At 41.6% G+C, this 17,279-nt stretch overlaps 3 protein-coding genes across 3 annotated transcripts; all 3 read left to right on the top strand.

Annotated features, from left to right (window-relative positions):
* Positions 1-8,030: 8,030 nt before the first annotated feature.
* Positions 8,031-9,025, top strand: BCR41DRAFT_424135 (HIT-like domain-containing protein; the record flags this gene model as incomplete). Its single annotated transcript, XM_022030379.1, has 4 exons — positions 8,031-8,126; positions 8,214-8,309; positions 8,467-8,651; positions 8,836-9,025. The coding sequence occupies exons 2-4, from the start codon at positions 8,223-8,225 to the stop codon at positions 9,023-9,025; spliced, it is 462 nt and encodes a 153-aa protein (XP_021878783.1). The 5' UTR covers positions 8,031-8,126; positions 8,214-8,222.
* A 1,240-nt stretch (positions 9,026-10,265) lies between these two features.
* Positions 10,266-12,087, top strand: BCR41DRAFT_358505 (hypothetical protein). The gene has a single exon (XM_022025057.1). It carries the CDS (start codon positions 10,285-10,287, stop codon positions 11,911-11,913), a length of 1,629 nt encoding a protein of 542 aa, XP_021878782.1. The 5' UTR covers positions 10,266-10,284; the 3' UTR covers positions 11,914-12,087.
* A 1,503-nt stretch (positions 12,088-13,590) lies between these two features.
* Positions 13,591-16,734, top strand: BCR41DRAFT_388300 (hypothetical protein). Its single transcript, XM_022027986.1, has 2 exons — positions 13,591-13,860; positions 13,950-16,734. Exons 1-2 carry the CDS (start codon positions 13,655-13,657, stop codon positions 16,531-16,533), a joined length of 2,790 nt encoding a protein of 929 aa, XP_021878781.1. The 5' UTR covers positions 13,591-13,654; the 3' UTR covers positions 16,534-16,734.
* Positions 16,735-17,279: the final 545 nt, after the last annotated feature.

Below are 17,279 nucleotides of genomic sequence, written 5' to 3'. Positions count from 1 at the left end.
TATTTTAATTTATCTATTAGTGCTATATTACAAAATTGTGTCTGTGCCATTGTCATAAACAATGGCGAGTAAAAAGAAGTAAAAGAAACGATCGCTACTTTTTCCTTGGTCCCTTATCCCTGCTTGGCCTATTGGACTTGTCGTCCTCCGCTTGAGTCGACTCACTTTTTCTTTTATTTGATCCACCGGGTTTGCGCAGTTCTTCCCTATTCCATAGCTTGAGCTTTATCGACAATTCACTTGATGTCCCCCTTGCCTGTGGTTCTTTGGGCTTGCTTCCTTCTCCCTCATCCTCCACAGCTCGAGTCAATTCTGACTTCTTGAGGGACTCCCTTGCACTTTCAAGGAAGTTCAACAAGCTAATATTGAGTACGTCGTTTCTATTCGTTTGTCTTTGATGACAGGGGCTTCTTTGACTTTAGCTAGCGAATAATCACCCTGTTCGTGATAAGACAACATGATAAGGCAACGTGATAAGTAAGGTCTAAACAACAGCAACAAGGATATGCCATTCGAGCAAAAGCCGAGAGAAGACGGTGATGAGAGGTGTTCTTTGATGCAATTATGGCAAGTTGTATTGTGGGCATCCTTAATTCTTGACCTTATCGCCGATTTTTGACTGTACGGAACCAGGATAATATTTACCCTCCGATTCTAGTACAAAGACGATATCTGGTCCAGGTGGGTTCTCTTTTGGAAACAAAAAAGAGCGAGATTAACTTGGATTCATGTATGGAGTCTTTGTTACAGTAAGTATCTAAGAATTCGTTCATTGTTGTAATTCTGAAATACTCATAATGTGTGCCCTTTGTGCCAGACGTAGGGGCGTCTAGCAACACACTATTAACCAATTTAGCCAATCAAGGGTCATCCACTTCAAACAAGTTAATTGCTGCTATAAATGATATTGGCTCAACGATAATTGTAAACTCCTTCTTCCTTTGATTAACGACAATTCGAGCAAACGAAGCCTCGACCGGAACAGGCTCATTGTGCTCCAATATCAAGTCCTTACTATATAGTAATCTATTCATTCTTTACGGTTCGACCGAAGGTTTCCCTGATGTCGACATTGGTTTTAATTCCTGCATCCCCTTTGTTAATACGCTTCAGAATTCTAGATTACTAATGGCATAGGTTACCAGATTCTTTATATCCCGGATCAGTGAGCGACCACACCAGGCCCTTGATTTCTTGCTTCCAAGGCCTGCATCGGCACGTCCAATGAGGTTTTCTATTATTGTGATCATTGGACGGAGACGACCACAGGGCCAAGCATATAGCATCTCGATTGCTTGATCATTAAAATGGCCTCTCCGCTTTGATGCAGAGCTTGAGTAACTTTATTTCTCCAAATATCGCACAAGTGTCTTGAAGTATGTCCGGACTTTTGCTTGATTATCCCATCTAGGAAACGATACTGCACTCTTGAACCTCGAGTCATCGAGAACTTCTCGATATTCCTTGAAGCTTTGCCAGTTCCCTTAACCCAAGCAGGATCATAAATACAAAAGCCTATCCCGCAAGGAACTATGCAAATTCGTGGTGAATCCTCTGATAAACCCTCCAATCCATGAAAGAATGCTGATAATATTCGTCGCATAGTGTCGTCGTTATTAATACACTGGTATTTAGCCTCCCCTCCCCATATCCTGCGCCTCGTTCAAAACAACCAAAAACCTAGAGTTGCTTTGATGCCGCTCCGAAAGGACCCTGATTAGATTGTCAAACCAATCTTGCAGGAGCTTGTCAAGGCAATTAAAGCCAACTCCACCAAGTAATTCTGCTACTTTTGTGAAGAACGCTAGGAATAAATCTGTCCTGGATGGAACCGAGTTTCCTCAATGAATTTCTCCAAGGACCTGTGGACACACTTGCAATAGCATCCATTGGCTAGGCGTCATTCTACCTTCGGACAAGTAAAAAGGGTAAATTGATGAGTATCAAATATAAAACATAAAGGCATTTTTGCTTACGTTCTTCAAGGGGTATACGAAAACCAAACTGCGATTAACCGCCTATGAACGCAAGACACAGAACATTTGGTGAGATTATAAACAAGCGTGGATATCCCAGACATCAAGGACCTTTCCTCCTAATCTCCCATCCGTCTAGCATGGCTCCCAAGGTAACTGATGTGAGAGGGAATGATTCTGGCGAGATTGATGCCCTCAACAGCATGTAGCATTAATATACCGAGAAATATTAATATATTGACGACGACACAATCCAAAATTGTATCACATTTTACCGGTCAAGCGCGTGGCAGCCTTGGCCACATTCTTGATGTTTTTTTATTCCATGTCCCTGGACGCCTAGAGATTCAAGACGCGCCGCCTTCACATACTGACACTGAATTGGCCGAACATACAACAAATATGATCTCATTGGCCACAGGTTGCCATCCCATGCACGCGCACCATGGGACATTTATGTCTTTAGAGTGGAGCTGTCATCCTAGCTCCCGGTAAACGTTTTGGCGCCCTGGATGATGATAATTGATAGGTCTTTCGCAAGTGGCAAGCATCCAGATGACAAAGCATACGAGAAAGGATAATTTCCTATGCCAGCTGTCCTGGTGATAATAATATGATTTTGGGTCTCATCATCAGACTCTCACTGGGTTCTCCACAGGATTCTTCATCTCTATCCGTTTTTACAAAACTCTTTGATATTAGTATCACAAAGTCCTGCCTTTTCTTGCACACAAGATCTGTAATAATTAAGAGAGACAAAAGATGATTTTATTATAATTATTAAAACAAGCCTTTTTATAGGCTTAAGGCTATATACTGTCACAAGGTCGCATAATGATCACAGCTTTATAAAGTTCTAAATGCCCCAGTAGAAGGGACGACGGATTAAACCGCTCTTTTTATTCGTCTAGAAGGTAAGTGGATAATGATGGCTTCATTCATAAAGAATGAACCATTGTAAAAATTTCTCAAGGAACGGGTATAATGCTTTTTTAAAAAAAAGACAAGATTTCATCCACTTGATTGCTATTCGATTTAATTCTTCAGATTCGTACCGGCTGATCCTCCTGAATATGCAGCTTCGATGTCGATTTTTATGACACGCTGTCTTACATGTTTTAAGCATTTATATGGATTCTGGACGACCGTATTTCTGGTGGTAAGAAAGTCCTGAACTTTAAAATCGTCATATACGTCTCCTGGCACCACAAAATAGAGGAAAATAGTATCATCACTTCCCTTCGACTTTGATTGGTCTCCTTTCAAGCAGGGTCCAGTAATACAATCAATTATCTCCTTGAATGGTGCTTGCTTGATCGCATGCTCCTCTGATACTGTGACCTGAAATAGCTTGTTGGGTCCCAATGCAAAATCAATGCACGGAAATTTAGAATGTTCTGGTACAAACAACTTGCCAGCTGCTTGAGTGAGCCTTGATAATTCCTCTGAAGTCCGGTAAACACCTCTTCTGGATTTGCTGGAAAATCAAGAAATCCTGTTTCGCCTGACTGGAGATCCCTAAAGGGAAATCTAATATCACCACATCGAAATAAGTGATGAGCATAGACTTCAAACAGTGGGCCTTTATCTATATCCTCTCCGCCTATGACAAGTCTCGCCAACACATCGACCCAAGTGTTATCTTTTATTTTGTCCATAATCTGTGATTCGACCCAACGAGATGCCCATACCAGGTGGAAGTCGAGGTGGTCAGAAGTAGGAACTCTATGGAGTAAATGACCACCCGCTTCATCTCCTACTCTAAAGAGGTTTGAAAGATTTCTTGGGAGCCAGGTTACGCCAATGGCATCATTGACACACTGAAACGCACTTTTTCTAGCACCCTTAATATCTCCTTGATTATTGAATAGTTCAATGGCTGGAGCCTTTAGGACCTGTCTTGGCACTCCCCCCAACAAGTAAAAAAGCTCCTCCAAAAATTCTTCACTCACTACATGAAAAAACTTTACATCGGCTCTACATTCCTTAAGCTCGTCCAAACTCCAGGGTGACATGTGATAGTAGCTACTGCATGAAGTTCCCTTGGTGAATTCATCGTACTGCCCATAGAGAGTTTTTGGTGATGCTGAAAATATCGTCCTGGCTTGTTCTGGTTGAGGATGGTTACCACTGTCAACTAAATACCACGTTTCAGGTTGCTCAAGAAAAGGTTTGAAATCTACTCTCTCCCCATAACGTTGGCAAGTTGTTCCTCCGTAGGCATAACATTCGGTATTCTTCTTTTCATGGAAAACAATAATCGGTGGATTCTCCTCGTCATGCTCTGCAAGGAGGCGGATGGCAAAATAGACCAAAAAGGCTGACTTCCCAATTCCAGGCGTTCCAGTGACAAAAATTTGGTTCAAACTAGCTCCATGAGGGGTACTGAATTTGGACGTAATATGGTCATAAAGCTCTTTATATTCATCTCTGATATAAAGATGTCTTGTTTCGGCAACAGGGAAGATACGACCCTCAGGAGCAGTCAATATTTTGGAATCCTTGATACCACCAGAATTTCGGAGCTCGCGAGCCACGCTAATAATGCTGTGGTAAATACTACCTCTTGATGCCGTCCCCATGTACGAAAGCACCTTGATCCTCTCTTTCGAGTTGAGAGGCGAGATGTCAGGGTCACCATCCACTATCCCTTTCGTTACAAGCCCTGCTTCTGTAATCGCATCCCTAAGAGCATCTCTACTTATACTTGGACGAGCTTTTTTAGAGGGCGACTCTGATAAAGGAGATAGAGTGATCAAAGTCAGTATTTTTGATTTATTGCACATCACTCTAAATTGATCAATAACCAGGTTCTCAGCCAAAAGCACTCACCAGAATCTCCATCTTGTTTTCTTTTCTGAGCTAAGTATCAAAAGCGAATAATGAGAAAGAACGCTGAGTTATCAAGGCACAAACTAAATGGTAATATTATGCACATGGCCGTTTAAGATACAAACCAAGCTTCATCAGCTGGAACTATCAACAATCAGTCCATCAAGAGCCAAGGATATACCTCGCTGTGGTGGCTTGACAAAAACATGGATAGTTTTCTCTGGAAGTTCAGAATTAAATATGTCCCAAAGCTCCTTTGACGCGACTGTAAGAGCCTCTTTTGACTTGATTTCCGACTCAACCACAGTCTTGTCTTCGTCAGGGATGGAGACCTTGTAGAGGGTGAGATCCTTGGGCTTAGTGCTTGGATCCACAGTAATATTGGGGTAGATTGCTTGCTTGAGCATCCCGACCGATTTATCGGAGGAAATCTCTACTGGGAACGACGTTGCTTCTCCCTCGACAACGCAGTTCAGCTCCAGCAGCAGTGGGATGGCGCGCTTTTTTCGTTGTGGGTGTTGGTTTACTCTTTTTCGTTTATTGAGTGTGGAGACATCCTCAGGCTCATTTGCAGCCATTTTTTTTTGTGCTTGGCTCCCTGTGGAATCATTTGCAGCCATGTTTTTTTGTGTTGAGCTCCTTGTGGTGGCCATTGAAAATTAAGATGAGTGGGACTGAGTGTGGTTGAGATCCAGGGAGAATGATGGTTAAATAGGCAAAGGTGTATTCTATACTCTTTCACCCGTGGTCGCTGTATGAAAACAAAAATGAAAAATGTGTAAGGCAAAAAAAAAAAAGAAAGGAAAGGCGATGTGTGAGAAAATATTTTTTTCAAATCAGCCACGTGCCATTTTCTTGGTCATAGTGACGTGAAAACCAATCACAATCTTTTAGTGCGCGAAGAACTCCCTCAGATAAACGTTTGTTCACACTCTACTTGCTCATTCCTCTGCTTACAACTGCTCCTCAGGAGGACTGGAATGATCATTGAAGGGGGCATTTGAAAAGGATTATAAATTTGAATTTGCCAGATGTCAACTGATCACTTTTTCCGCTTTTACTATAATACAGCTTTGGTTACAGTTTATGATAGCCTTAAAACTTTAAAAGCTTCTATTCTAATTAAGCCCCTGAGAGCGGTGCAGGACTGTTATTAGAATGTCCACTGAAAGTCAAGTGGACTACTATAAAGACAATCGTTAACATACAATATGTGCGGTGTTATATGGGATTCCTGCATAAAATGGCTGTTTATTATCATTGCTTGTGCAGCAGAGGCAATATACCCTGTCAATATTTGTTCATTCTTCATATAGGCCATTCAGCTTTTTGAAGGAATATTGACACATTCTCTTGAGTTGATCATGCTATTAAGATGTTGTGCCTGTGCACCATACAAGCAGTGCTCCTATTCGAACTGAAATTTGTCAATTGATATTTATTTTTTTAATCTGAAACATCATAATTGACAAAATTTCAGTTGGAATAGGACACTGCTTGTATCCAAAGGAGGTCGAGGTCGAGGCCGTGGATGATTCAGATGGTGACAGTGAGAATAGTGGGAAAGATGATGACAACGATGCCATAAAGGTGAGTCTACAAGGAGCAAAGAAGCGGCAACTGGAGTCTGAACAATCAGCAAAGACAAAGCATAAGCGCGGAGGAGGTGGTGTTGAAATGTTAGATATTATGCAAATATTGATCGAAAAATAAGATGAGCAACAAGAAATGGAGAAAAAAAAAATAGAGATTCAGCAACAGTTGATTTATCTGGAGATGAAGAAGGTATTGGCAGAATCAGAGAAGGTATTGGCAGAAGCAATGAAGGCAGAAGCAGAAGCAGAGAAAGCAAAAGCAGAGGCGGACACAGCAAAAGCAACAGCAGTGCTAAGAATGCTTGAAGTCGAAATGATGAAGGCTAGGTTGAAACGAGAGGCCTCCGAAAAAAGAGAATCAATTTTTATTGAAAGAAGAAAATCATCTCCAAATAGCTCAAATAGCTCATCAAGATGGTCTCCATAGCAGGCTTTAAATAAATGTTTATAGTATTTTTGCGACTGTTCTCATCTGTTTAATGCTATTTGCATGAGCCTCCGCCGTTTATCTACTCCTGCCTATAGTAACTCTCTGAGCTGGGATGGTGCCAATTGGATATCAATGCCATCATCAATGTCTTCATCAATATTTCCACCAATGTCTTCACTGAAGATACCAGCAATCCCACCTTGCTCTGAGTCAACTTGCCTTCGCTCAAGGCCTTCATGAAGTAGCCTTATCTCCTCTCCTCTTATTTCAGCTCTATCGCCTCCTGTCCTAACATTATTACGAAAAAGGACATTCTCTTGGTGTACATCAAGGATCTCTGGCTTCTTGAGAATGTTGTGCAGCACAATACATGCAGAAATATGCATATTAGCCTGATTAACGGGTTGACGATTGACTATGTTGATTCTTAAAGAGTTTAGAGACTTCCACCTTCCTTTGAGCAATCCAAATGCATGCTCTATGTATGTCCTAGCTGAGCTAAGCATTACATTAAACCTTTTCTCGTCTCTTCGAGTTTGGCCATTGAATCCTGTTATAAAGGTAGGGTAAGGCAGTATGCCACATTGCCGATGATGTACTCGCCTTCTGAAAAGTACCTGTCTTTGTGTGTATATAGGTGTGTAAATTTGTACGCCGAAGAATCATGGCATCTTCCAGGATACCCCGTCGCAAAAAATATAAATGCCGAGCGATGGTCACACACAGCAGTAGCTCCCATGACAAAGTCACCATGCCTTGTAATCCAGCCATCCTTGTCATATGAAGGTGCTCGAAAAAATGGAAAGGTAGTCCCATCAATAGAGCCAAGCAGGCCAGGGAAGTCATGCTTTTTTTGAAATTGGCCCTTGATCCATGACCTTTCTTCCGCGTTTGGCCAAGACACGAACATTAGGACCAAGGAGCATATGGTTGTAATACATCGCTGATAATATTTTACCAATGATCCAACGGAAACACATAACATTCGAGACAGAGCACCATCTGAGGTATGGGATCCATCATGGGCAAGTATATGTATAGGGTGACCTTCAATTGAACAACAATATCTGCTTGCGGTTTTCTAAGCTTAGTGAAGGAGTGAAACTAAGTTTTGTAGCCTGAGAGAAGTGTCTGCAAGAGTAAGCCACATTTGCCTTTCAGCATGTGCATGTGCACATGAACTTCGTCCTGGCGACGAGCCCACCTACATCTTGCTCTACTATTCTCTACTATTCTCTCCCTCTCAATCCGCTCTTTCTTCAGTTCCAGTAACAGCAACAGCAACAACGAACAGTGAAAGTGAAGACTTATTTCTTGTTGTGTAGTGTGTGTCATTCATAGCGCATAGGTTTATTTTATTTTATTCTATTTATTAAATAGTCCCCCACAATGACGCTTCTCGAAAAGATTCTTTGTCGTCCATGCATCTTTTGTGAGATTGTGGAGGGCAAGATTCCGAACAAACTCATCTATAAGGCATGTTTTAGGAGGAGGAAGAGGTTCACATTAATAAATATAAAAAATACATGAACTGGCATTGCACATTCCTATTCTGTGTCCTGTGACCACTAATTAACAAACTAGCAAACTAACAAACTAACAAACTGACGCGTCTGTTCTTTGATCTATTTAGGATGACGATATTGCTGCGTTCAATGATATTAACCCAGCCGCTGATACCCATATCTTGATTGTACCTGTGGTTCACATTGATAACATCAAGACCGTAACCGTTGAGCATGCTGATCTGCTTGAAAAGATGAAGCAAAAGGGTATTGAGCTCCTTCGAGAACGTGGTCATGATCCCGAAACATCAAAGTGAGTTCTTTTTTTTTTTTTTTTGCTTCATTCTTTCTCTTTCGTTTTTACATTCTTTTTTTTTTTTTTTTTTTTTTTTGGGTGACATTTGCATGACTAATAAAAGACAGGTATGAGATGAAGAAAGGGAATACTAATTAACTTGAAACTGGAACGATGATAAACCCTCGTTTTCATATTCCAGACTAGGCTTTCATGTTCCTCCGTTCAACTCGATCGATCATCTTCATTTGCACGTCATCGGTGGTATACTCAAGTCTAGGTTTAGGAAACTGAAATACGAATCCGGCAGGATGTGGTATAAGGAAATGGTGCAATTACAAGCTGATCTTGAAAAGCAACGAAGAGCTCAGCAAGGGACTCCTCGTCTTTGAAGAAAAAAAAAAAAAAAAAAAAAGCTCTCCTTCCACAAACCACCATTTATTACTATTATTATTATTATTATTATTATTATTATTTTAAACGTGAGGGACAAAGATCGTTTTACAAAGCAATTATAGAAATATACCAATTTGGCAAGATAAACAAAGCATTTTTTTTTTTAGATCGTCATCATAAACAACACGTCTAAAATAAAAAGTACAGAGTGGACGCACGGCCCATAATTTTTGTAACCTTGCAATTTTGTCCACCCACTTGTCCGTCTAAATCATGGATAGATGAGAGAATGGTTAGCTTCTTCCCAAATAATGAACAGAGTATCTACTACACCGGCCGGTCTAACCGGATTGGTGTAATCTCTTTTCCGCAAATGGTAAAATCAAGTAGAAGGAACACATCTCTGCACGAATTAAAAAAGTATAATTTTATTTGAAAGGTGGGCAAACGGTTCTGGATCTTGGATCTTGGACGAATTACAGATGATCGAGCTGGATAAGCAATAAGAAAAAGTCAAAGGGTTGTAAGGTTTTATAGAAATAAAAGAATCATTTTTCTCGTAGTTCATATTTCCTCTGCCCCTCACATGCTAATGTGTTTGCATGATTTTTTTTTTTTTTTTTTTTTTTTTACCATCCATCATGACAAGATGGATAAACAGCAAACAAGTGGGCAAAAGCAAAAAAAAGATTGTATAGCCCAAGCCCATCTCTACGCCCTTTGTTCTGTTTACAGGCATGGTACTTTTTGTTTTAGGGTTACGCCGATCCTAGACACAATTTTTTATTTTTAGTCCAGCCACAGACACATTACCACTCTCTGACTTATTGACGACTTCTTTCCCCTGTCTCTGATGAGGAGGGCAAAAGATTCTCAAAAACACAGAAGGCTGTGCACCGAAGGGAAAAGAAAAATATTCCAAAGGCTGAGGAGCCATATCATCGGCGGTTTTGATCTCAGAAATAGGGGAGCCTGCCGGAGACTTTAAATGCCGAGGAAAACTGTCCACCGATTTTTTTTTTTCTTTATCTTTCCTTCCTTTCTTCCTTCCTTGTTGTTTCTTTCCACTGCATTTTTTTTTTCTTTGTTTCCTTTTCCTTTTTCCTCTCCTCTCTTTAGATCTTCTCACAAAGGCCATTTGCTGGTCCTCTCTTCCCTTCCATCTTCTTCTCTCCTTTTTTTAAAGAAAAAATTTCTTATTCCCCTATCCACTGGCTTTTTTTTTTTTTTTTTTTTTTTTTTTTTTGCAACAGCCATGAAGAAATTTTCAGGATATAACAGCCCATACCCTTCCAAGGGCATACGAACAAGGACTCTGATGGTCGTCGTCTTTATCGTCTTCATCTCTGCCTGGACCCTTCTCAGTAGTGTTGATCTAATTGATCTTAATTATAATAACAAAAGCACCATCACTACCTCTAATACGGGCCTTGAACATCAACAACAACAACAACAACAACAACAACAACAAAAACAGCAGAAAGATCAACAGCATGATCACAATGTCAATCAAGAAGAAGATACATTCCCGTCTCTCGAAGAGCTTCAGCCTCCTGTTTCCCTCCTTGATCCCAATACCAAATATTTTTCTTATCTACCCTTTGCAGGCCTGACAAATCAATTCATGGGTTTGCAAACGGCGGCGTTCATTGCTCAGAAACTTAACCGAACATTGATTCTCCCGCCGATCATCTCCAATACACACGATCACGATAATACACACCAACGGTGGTCGCGCTACTTTGATTTAGCAAGATTCACTCAGTTGACGGGCGTTTCTGTACTGGAGTGGGATTTTGTAAGACCACTGACATCAGCACAACGAAAAGTGGGTCGGGTTCGTTCGCTTCTGAAACGTCCTAATTATCATCCACCCCAGAATGCGATCAAAGCCTGGAATCTAATTGCAGAAAACCTAACCTGCCACATCATTTACGGTTACGGCGGCCCCGAGAGAGTCATCAACCATTCCGGTTGGAACTTTGCTACCCATTTCCTGTACAATCTCGTCGTCAAGGACCCTTTACCTCGAAGACCGGACATGCCGATCTATAATCGGACGTTAGTCGATGGGGAGACTAAAGGGTTAGATGAGCTGGTGGTGATGGACGATATCCTGGCAAGGTATCAAGACTTTGAGGATCAACTCTTGATGTTCACCCATACCTTCAAGATCAAGGATTTTGGACACAATCGATCGGATCGGATCTGGATGAATATCGGAAGACATATTCATTATGTACCAAAGTTGATGGAGTATGCAGCCGCTCGAGTCAATGATGTGCTCAAACAAGATCGTGGGGTTGAGGCAGTACCAAATGATGATCCAGAAGAGAAGGAAGATCAGAGTAGTGAAGAAGGAGGATCATCATCATCAACAACAACTCAAGAGCCTGTCAACAATAATACAGACGCAACAGAATCAGGCGAGACCTTCAATCCTGCGATAGCCAACATCAAGGCACCTTCGACTCGGATCCCACATATTGCAGTGCATATGCGACGAGGTGATATCTGGACAAAATGCAATGATCGAAATCGGGAAAGATGTATGGTCCCAATGGAACGTTACATCAATGCGGTGGCTCGTGCACAGACCCATGCTGTCACCCAGAAGGGATTTCATTCGAAGTTACCGGTGGTGGTAACAACGGATACGACTTCGGAAGGGGATCTGGCCATGTTGAAGAAACTGGGATGGCATCGAATGGAGCATGATGAATATGGAACCACAGAATTATGGGGATCCTTCGGGCCTGCGATGGTGGATGCAGCCATTTTAGTACAGGCAGATGAGTTTGTTGGTTCCCCAGCCTCGACTATGACAAAGATTGCAGCCAAACGACAAAAATCTTGGTATGACCGGGATGCTATCCTTCCCTAGTAGAAGGGAAAAAAAAGTTTTCTCTCTTTTTTTAAAAGAGACTGTTTATAGATATTTTTCAATCAATGGTATAACCCTTGTATATTTTTTTTAAAGTCTTTTTTTTCTCCAATGAGTTTTCCTGTTTTGTAAAATATTTTTTTTTTTTATAATAAAGTAGAGATGATCGTGAAGTGATTGTTTTTTTTTCTTTTTCTTTTTTTTTTTTTTTTTTTTTTTTTTTTTTAGTATGATTTGATCCTAACAACGTCTGCCAGGGACACCTTTGATATGACCGATAAGTTGGATACTATGGACAGGTTCATCATTTTCATTATTGTTGTTGTCTTCATCATCGCCAGCGTCATCATCATCATCATTCATATCCTCTGAGCCATCTGTCTTTTCCTGCCTCGTTGCTTGACCAGCGTCTTCTTGCTCAGTAACGAAAGAAGTGGTAGTAACTGGGTCTGATGTTGATGTTGATGTTGTCGACGGTTGAAAAGATACCTGCTCTTGCTCTTGCTCTTGCTCTTGTTGCTGATACGGCTGTCCTTCCTGCTCTTTCAGGCTTGTAGTATCCGTAGGACTGTTAGTATTGGTAAGCATGCTTGTTATGAAAGGAGGGATATATTATATTAAGAGAGAGAAGGAAAGAAGAAGCAGACTGAAAGGATTGCAAATGGAAGATCTTTATGAAGCCACAACCGCAACGTCCCAGGTGATGATTTTTCAGACCCACATGCTCAAAAATAATATTTTTAACCCTGTGTATGACATTGGGGCATGATCTAACGTTAGGAAAGACTAGAAAGGTTACAATATTTTGCAGTAAACCGAATCTGGTCAAGGTATCCACACCTATGTCCAAGTCCCTAGAAATATAGTACGGGAGTGCCTTTAGCAGTAAAGTTTGAAAGCTTATGATAGATAGAAGAATTAGCAATTGACCATGGATCATCTTCATGTCAAAGAAGCTACAGTGGATCGGTGACAAGACTGTATCCAGCAAGCTGAGAGACTCGCCAGTGTTTGCACTTGATCCAAAAAAATATCCTGCAGATCTGGAAAAATACACACGCGAGTCACTCTATTCAAGCGCGACGGCCCGAGTGAGCTTGAAAGACCCTATGTATGCGGCTCGTGTCTAAGCAGTGGGGGACGTGTCTTGATATATACCAATGATCAATGCCTCAGTCCAGCTACATCCCTCAATCACTGCCAACAGGGGGCAGACAAAGCCAATAAGATAAACACAGAGATGAAAAGCTCCAAAGCCCAATTTTTAGATTCTGGAGATATACAGTTCTGTTGATCTCTTTGGAGCAACTTTAATTGATCTGTCAATTACAGTACGCTGATACAGCTATGCTGTTCATATTCAAAAGCTCAGGGTGTACTTGTTCACAACCTCGACCATATCCTCAACATTTGTTGATAAAGAATTCATGAATGGTCAAAATGAATGTCGAAAGCATTTACATCGTCAATCAAGGCTATCTGCATCAATAGTTAAAGAGGTAAATAAGCAGTGCCTTTGAACGAAAGTATGCCCATTTGATCAATGTGTATAACATCAAGTTTGTTGAGCTAAGCGAGTTGCAGGAGTCAAGTGAAAGAATGGGCAAAGGGTTTCCAATATTAAGAGATCTAATGAAAGACGTCGGGCAGCGGCTCTCTGAATTTGTTCAACCTTGTAACACAAAAAAAGAGAAATAAGGAAGCCATTCCTCTTGTCATCATTCATCGAATTGCAACAGAAATGATGAAGCATCAATACCAACAATTCCGAAATGCTGACATTGTTGAAAAGGTTTTTGTTAGGACAGCTTCCACAACCGCCAGCAATGAGAATAATTCGCCATACTATGTGAGTTTACAAGACGTTCAGGATGTGTTTCCAGATGCATTGCGGTTCAAGTTGGAGGGACTTCCTATCCCCTTCCTTGTGGACGCTAATGGCAACAGGTACGTATTCGATCATGGTGTGCCATATCCATTTTCTCTGGAAAAAAAAAGACTCAATTTGATAAATCTTTTAATTTTATCCTTTTTAGAATTGAACCTCTACGCATCGCATTCTATCCTGATAAGATCCTGGATGTGATTACAAAAGTACCACAGCCCAATAGCAGCAACAGCGACGTCGCCATCCATTTGCCTACATCGAGGGGGTCGACACTTTCGGCCTTTCAGGAACTTGGTTTATCATCACGTTTGGTTCAATCTTCCAACCCATCCCTTATTTCCCACAACGATACACAAATCGGGACGATCAGGCCTGACCTTGATGAGATTAAAGAACTGTTACTGGAGGGCAGAGAGAACGACAACATGCTGCTTAAACTACAATTGGAAGCTAAAGAGAGTCACGAGAAAATGCTTAAATTGCAATCGGAGGTCCTTACTTTGCAACATCTAGCTCTTGACAGACTTGCTATCCTTCAAAAGCATGCTAAAGCTATCCTCGTCCAAAACTTTGAACTACACGAGTACTCCATCCCTCGACTCTTTATCATTTTCCCTGTCGACCGTCTCAAGTGGGACCCAAGGAATATCCTGAGCAACAAGCTCCGCCTCTACTTCCTGTGTGAATGTGGAGATACCACCAAATCAGGCGAGAGCGATCATGAACAAATCCATATTGCTAAACATGACGGATATGAGGTCCGAAATGGCACGGAATTCTTCCGCAAATATGGAAAGTACATGCTCATCCTTTTACAGTGGCTCAAGTTAGGGATGAAAACAACCCCGGTTACTGAGCTGACACCAGTCCCAAATGTGATCGAGGCCGGTCTCAATTACTCAATCGAGTATATGAAGGCACTCTCTATTGAGTATCCGACCTTGAAAAACATCAATACAATCGACGACTATGAGAAACTTGAAGGAGCAGATCTCCGACAGCTGAGCGCATTCCTTCGAATCAATGATGAAGAACAGCAACATGGAAACTTGTACAGGACCACGACAGAAGCAGGCCATGTCAAATGGGTTTGTCTCGACCACTATCATTCAGCATATAGAGAAAAAGAGCATAAAGCTTTCGTGAATGCAGTGGAGGTGAATGGAGGCAAATATAATCCGCACCTCGGTAAAGCGAGTGTGACATTGAACTCTAGAATCAGAGCTGAAGAATTCTTTGGAACTCTGACTAATGCGAAGCGCGTTTACGAGCTGCATATCGTATTCCGCTGGGAATGGACCAAGGCTGATCTTGAAGCGTTCAAGGACGCACTAAAGGAGTCCAGTGTATCGATCCTTCGACTTGAACTTGGATTGTTTCAAGAAAGTGCCGCCAGGAAAATACTCTCAACGTCCACACCATATGAAATATTGTTTCGCATCATAGAGCACCGGAGGTTGAGAGTGGTTTATATTATTCTACCCTCGAGCCTCATAAAAGTCCCTAGTCTACCACCCAAAAGATCAACACATCTTCACAAGTTAACCATTGAAGTGAATCCTCAACGGATTGGACCTAGTGAAATTCGAGCACTTGTGGCTTCACTCAAGACCAACACGGCCTTGACTTCCTTGGACTTGAAAGGCAACTCAATTGGGATCGAAGGAGTTCAGACGCTATCGGATGCACTTAAAACCAACACTACTTTGACCGCTATGAGCTTGAAGGGCAACTCAATTGGGGATGAAGGAACCCTTGCACTGTCAAAGGCACTCAAGGCCAACAAGACTCTGGCCATTTTGGATTTGGAAGCCAACTCGATTGGAGAAGAAGGTGCGCTTGCGCTGTCAGAGGCACTCAAGGTTAACAAGGCTTTGACCACTATGGGCTTAAGTTGGAACAAGCTTGGAGATGAAGGGACTACTGGTCTGTCAGAGGCGATCAAGACCAACAAGGCTTTAACTACTTTGGACTTGAATTACAACTCCATTGGGAAAGGAGGGGCTCGAGCACTGTCAGAAGCACTTAAAGTTAACATGGGTTTAACCACCTTGGACTTGAATTACAACTCTATTGGGAAAGAAGGAGCCCTTGCACTCTCTGAAGCGCTCAAGGTGAATACGACTTTGATCACCATGAGATTATGGAAAAACTCAATTAGGGATGAAGGAGCTCTTGCATTAGCAGAGGCGCTCAAGGTCAATACGGGTTTGACCACAATGAGCTTATGGAACAACTCAATTGAGGCTGAAGGAGCTCTGGGGCTGTCAGAGGCACTCAAGACTAATAGGACCTTGACCACTTTGTACTTGAATGACAACTCGATCGGAGCTGAAGGAGCTCTAGCACTGTCAGAAGCACTTAAGGTCAACACAGTTTTGGATACTTTGGGATTGGCTAGTAATTCAATTGGGAGAAATGGAATCTTAGCATTGTCAGAGGCTCTCAAGATCAACAAGGCTTTGTCCACTCTGGGATTGAGTGACAACTCAGTTGGGGACGAAGGAGCTTTGGCATTGTCAGAGGCACTCAAAACAAATACGACGCTGACGACTTTGTACTTGAGGAGCAGCTCAGTTGGGGATGAAGGAGCTATGGCACTATCAGAGGCACTTAAGACCAACAAAGCTTTGAACACTATAGACTTGACGGATAACCCAATTGGGGATGAAGGAACTCTGGCGCTGCTAGAGATGCTCAAGATCAACACAGCTTTGGTCCTCAGTAGGTGAGCAGAGGTTTGATCGAAGAAGAAAAATAAGAAAAAAACCCCCCCAAGAAGCTCTGGTACTGCTTGAAGGTACTCAATATTGTCTGATCAGCTTTGAATGATTTATTTGAGTTGCTTGGCTACACATAGTTTATTCGTTGATAGAGTGTGGAAGCAGTGAAGGGATATAGATAGACTTATTTAAATAAATATTATAGATAGCTAATTTGTGCCAGCTCAGGGTTTCCCTTACAGGAGGAATCTGGTATCCCAGCGTTGTTGGATATTCACTCTTCTTTTACCATACAATGCTTTGTTCTTAGTTCCATTAACACATTCATCCAAACACTGGCCTCTTTTTTTTTCACTTTTTCAAGGCTCGTCACGAGTCTAGCGACGCAGATAGGATCTGTGCACCCACCAGGCTTGGCGGGTACTAGGACGCCGCATCCTTTCTATAATAATTGCCGTCTTAGCACTCGGCTAAGCATTCTAGCATGGCTCCCCTCTTTCCTAAAAGATGTGACTGGTTTTCACGTCACATTGATTATTTTCCCACAGTCCTGAAATAAAGGAACTTTCTTTAACTTCATTGATGCAACTTTTTTCATATTTTCCTCCTTTGGTCGCATCCCTTTCTTCTTCCTCTCTTCCTTTTTCGTTTATTCCAAGCTTTCATTCATTACCTTTCCTTTTTTTGCCTTGCTCATTTTCCATTTTTGTTTTCATACAGTGCCCACGGGTGAAAGAGCAATAGAATATATCCTT

Source organism: Lobosporangium transversale (assembly GCF_002105155.1).
Source record: "Lobosporangium transversale strain NRRL 3116 chromosome Unknown BCR41scaffold_34, whole genome shotgun sequence".
NCBI lineage: Eukaryota > Fungi > Mortierellomycota > Mortierellomycetes > Mortierellales > Mortierellaceae > Lobosporangium > Lobosporangium transversale.
Note: the sequence above shows the minus strand (reverse complement) of the source record. Positions and strands in the feature narration are given on the sequence as shown.

Excerpts from the sequence above, each read along its gene's own strand:
- BCR41DRAFT_388300 (XM_022027986.1), top strand. The coding sequence starts at position 13,655 with ATGATGAAGCATCAATACCAACAATTCCGAAATGCTGACATTGTTGAA. Across the intron at positions 13,861-13,949 it reads GTGGACGCTAATGGCAACAG|AATTGAACCTCTACGCATCG; the intron begins GTACGTATTCGA and ends TATCCTTTTTAG.
- BCR41DRAFT_358505 (XM_022025057.1), top strand. The coding sequence starts at position 10,285 with ATGAAGAAATTTTCAGGATATAACAGCCCATACCCTTCCAAGGGCATA.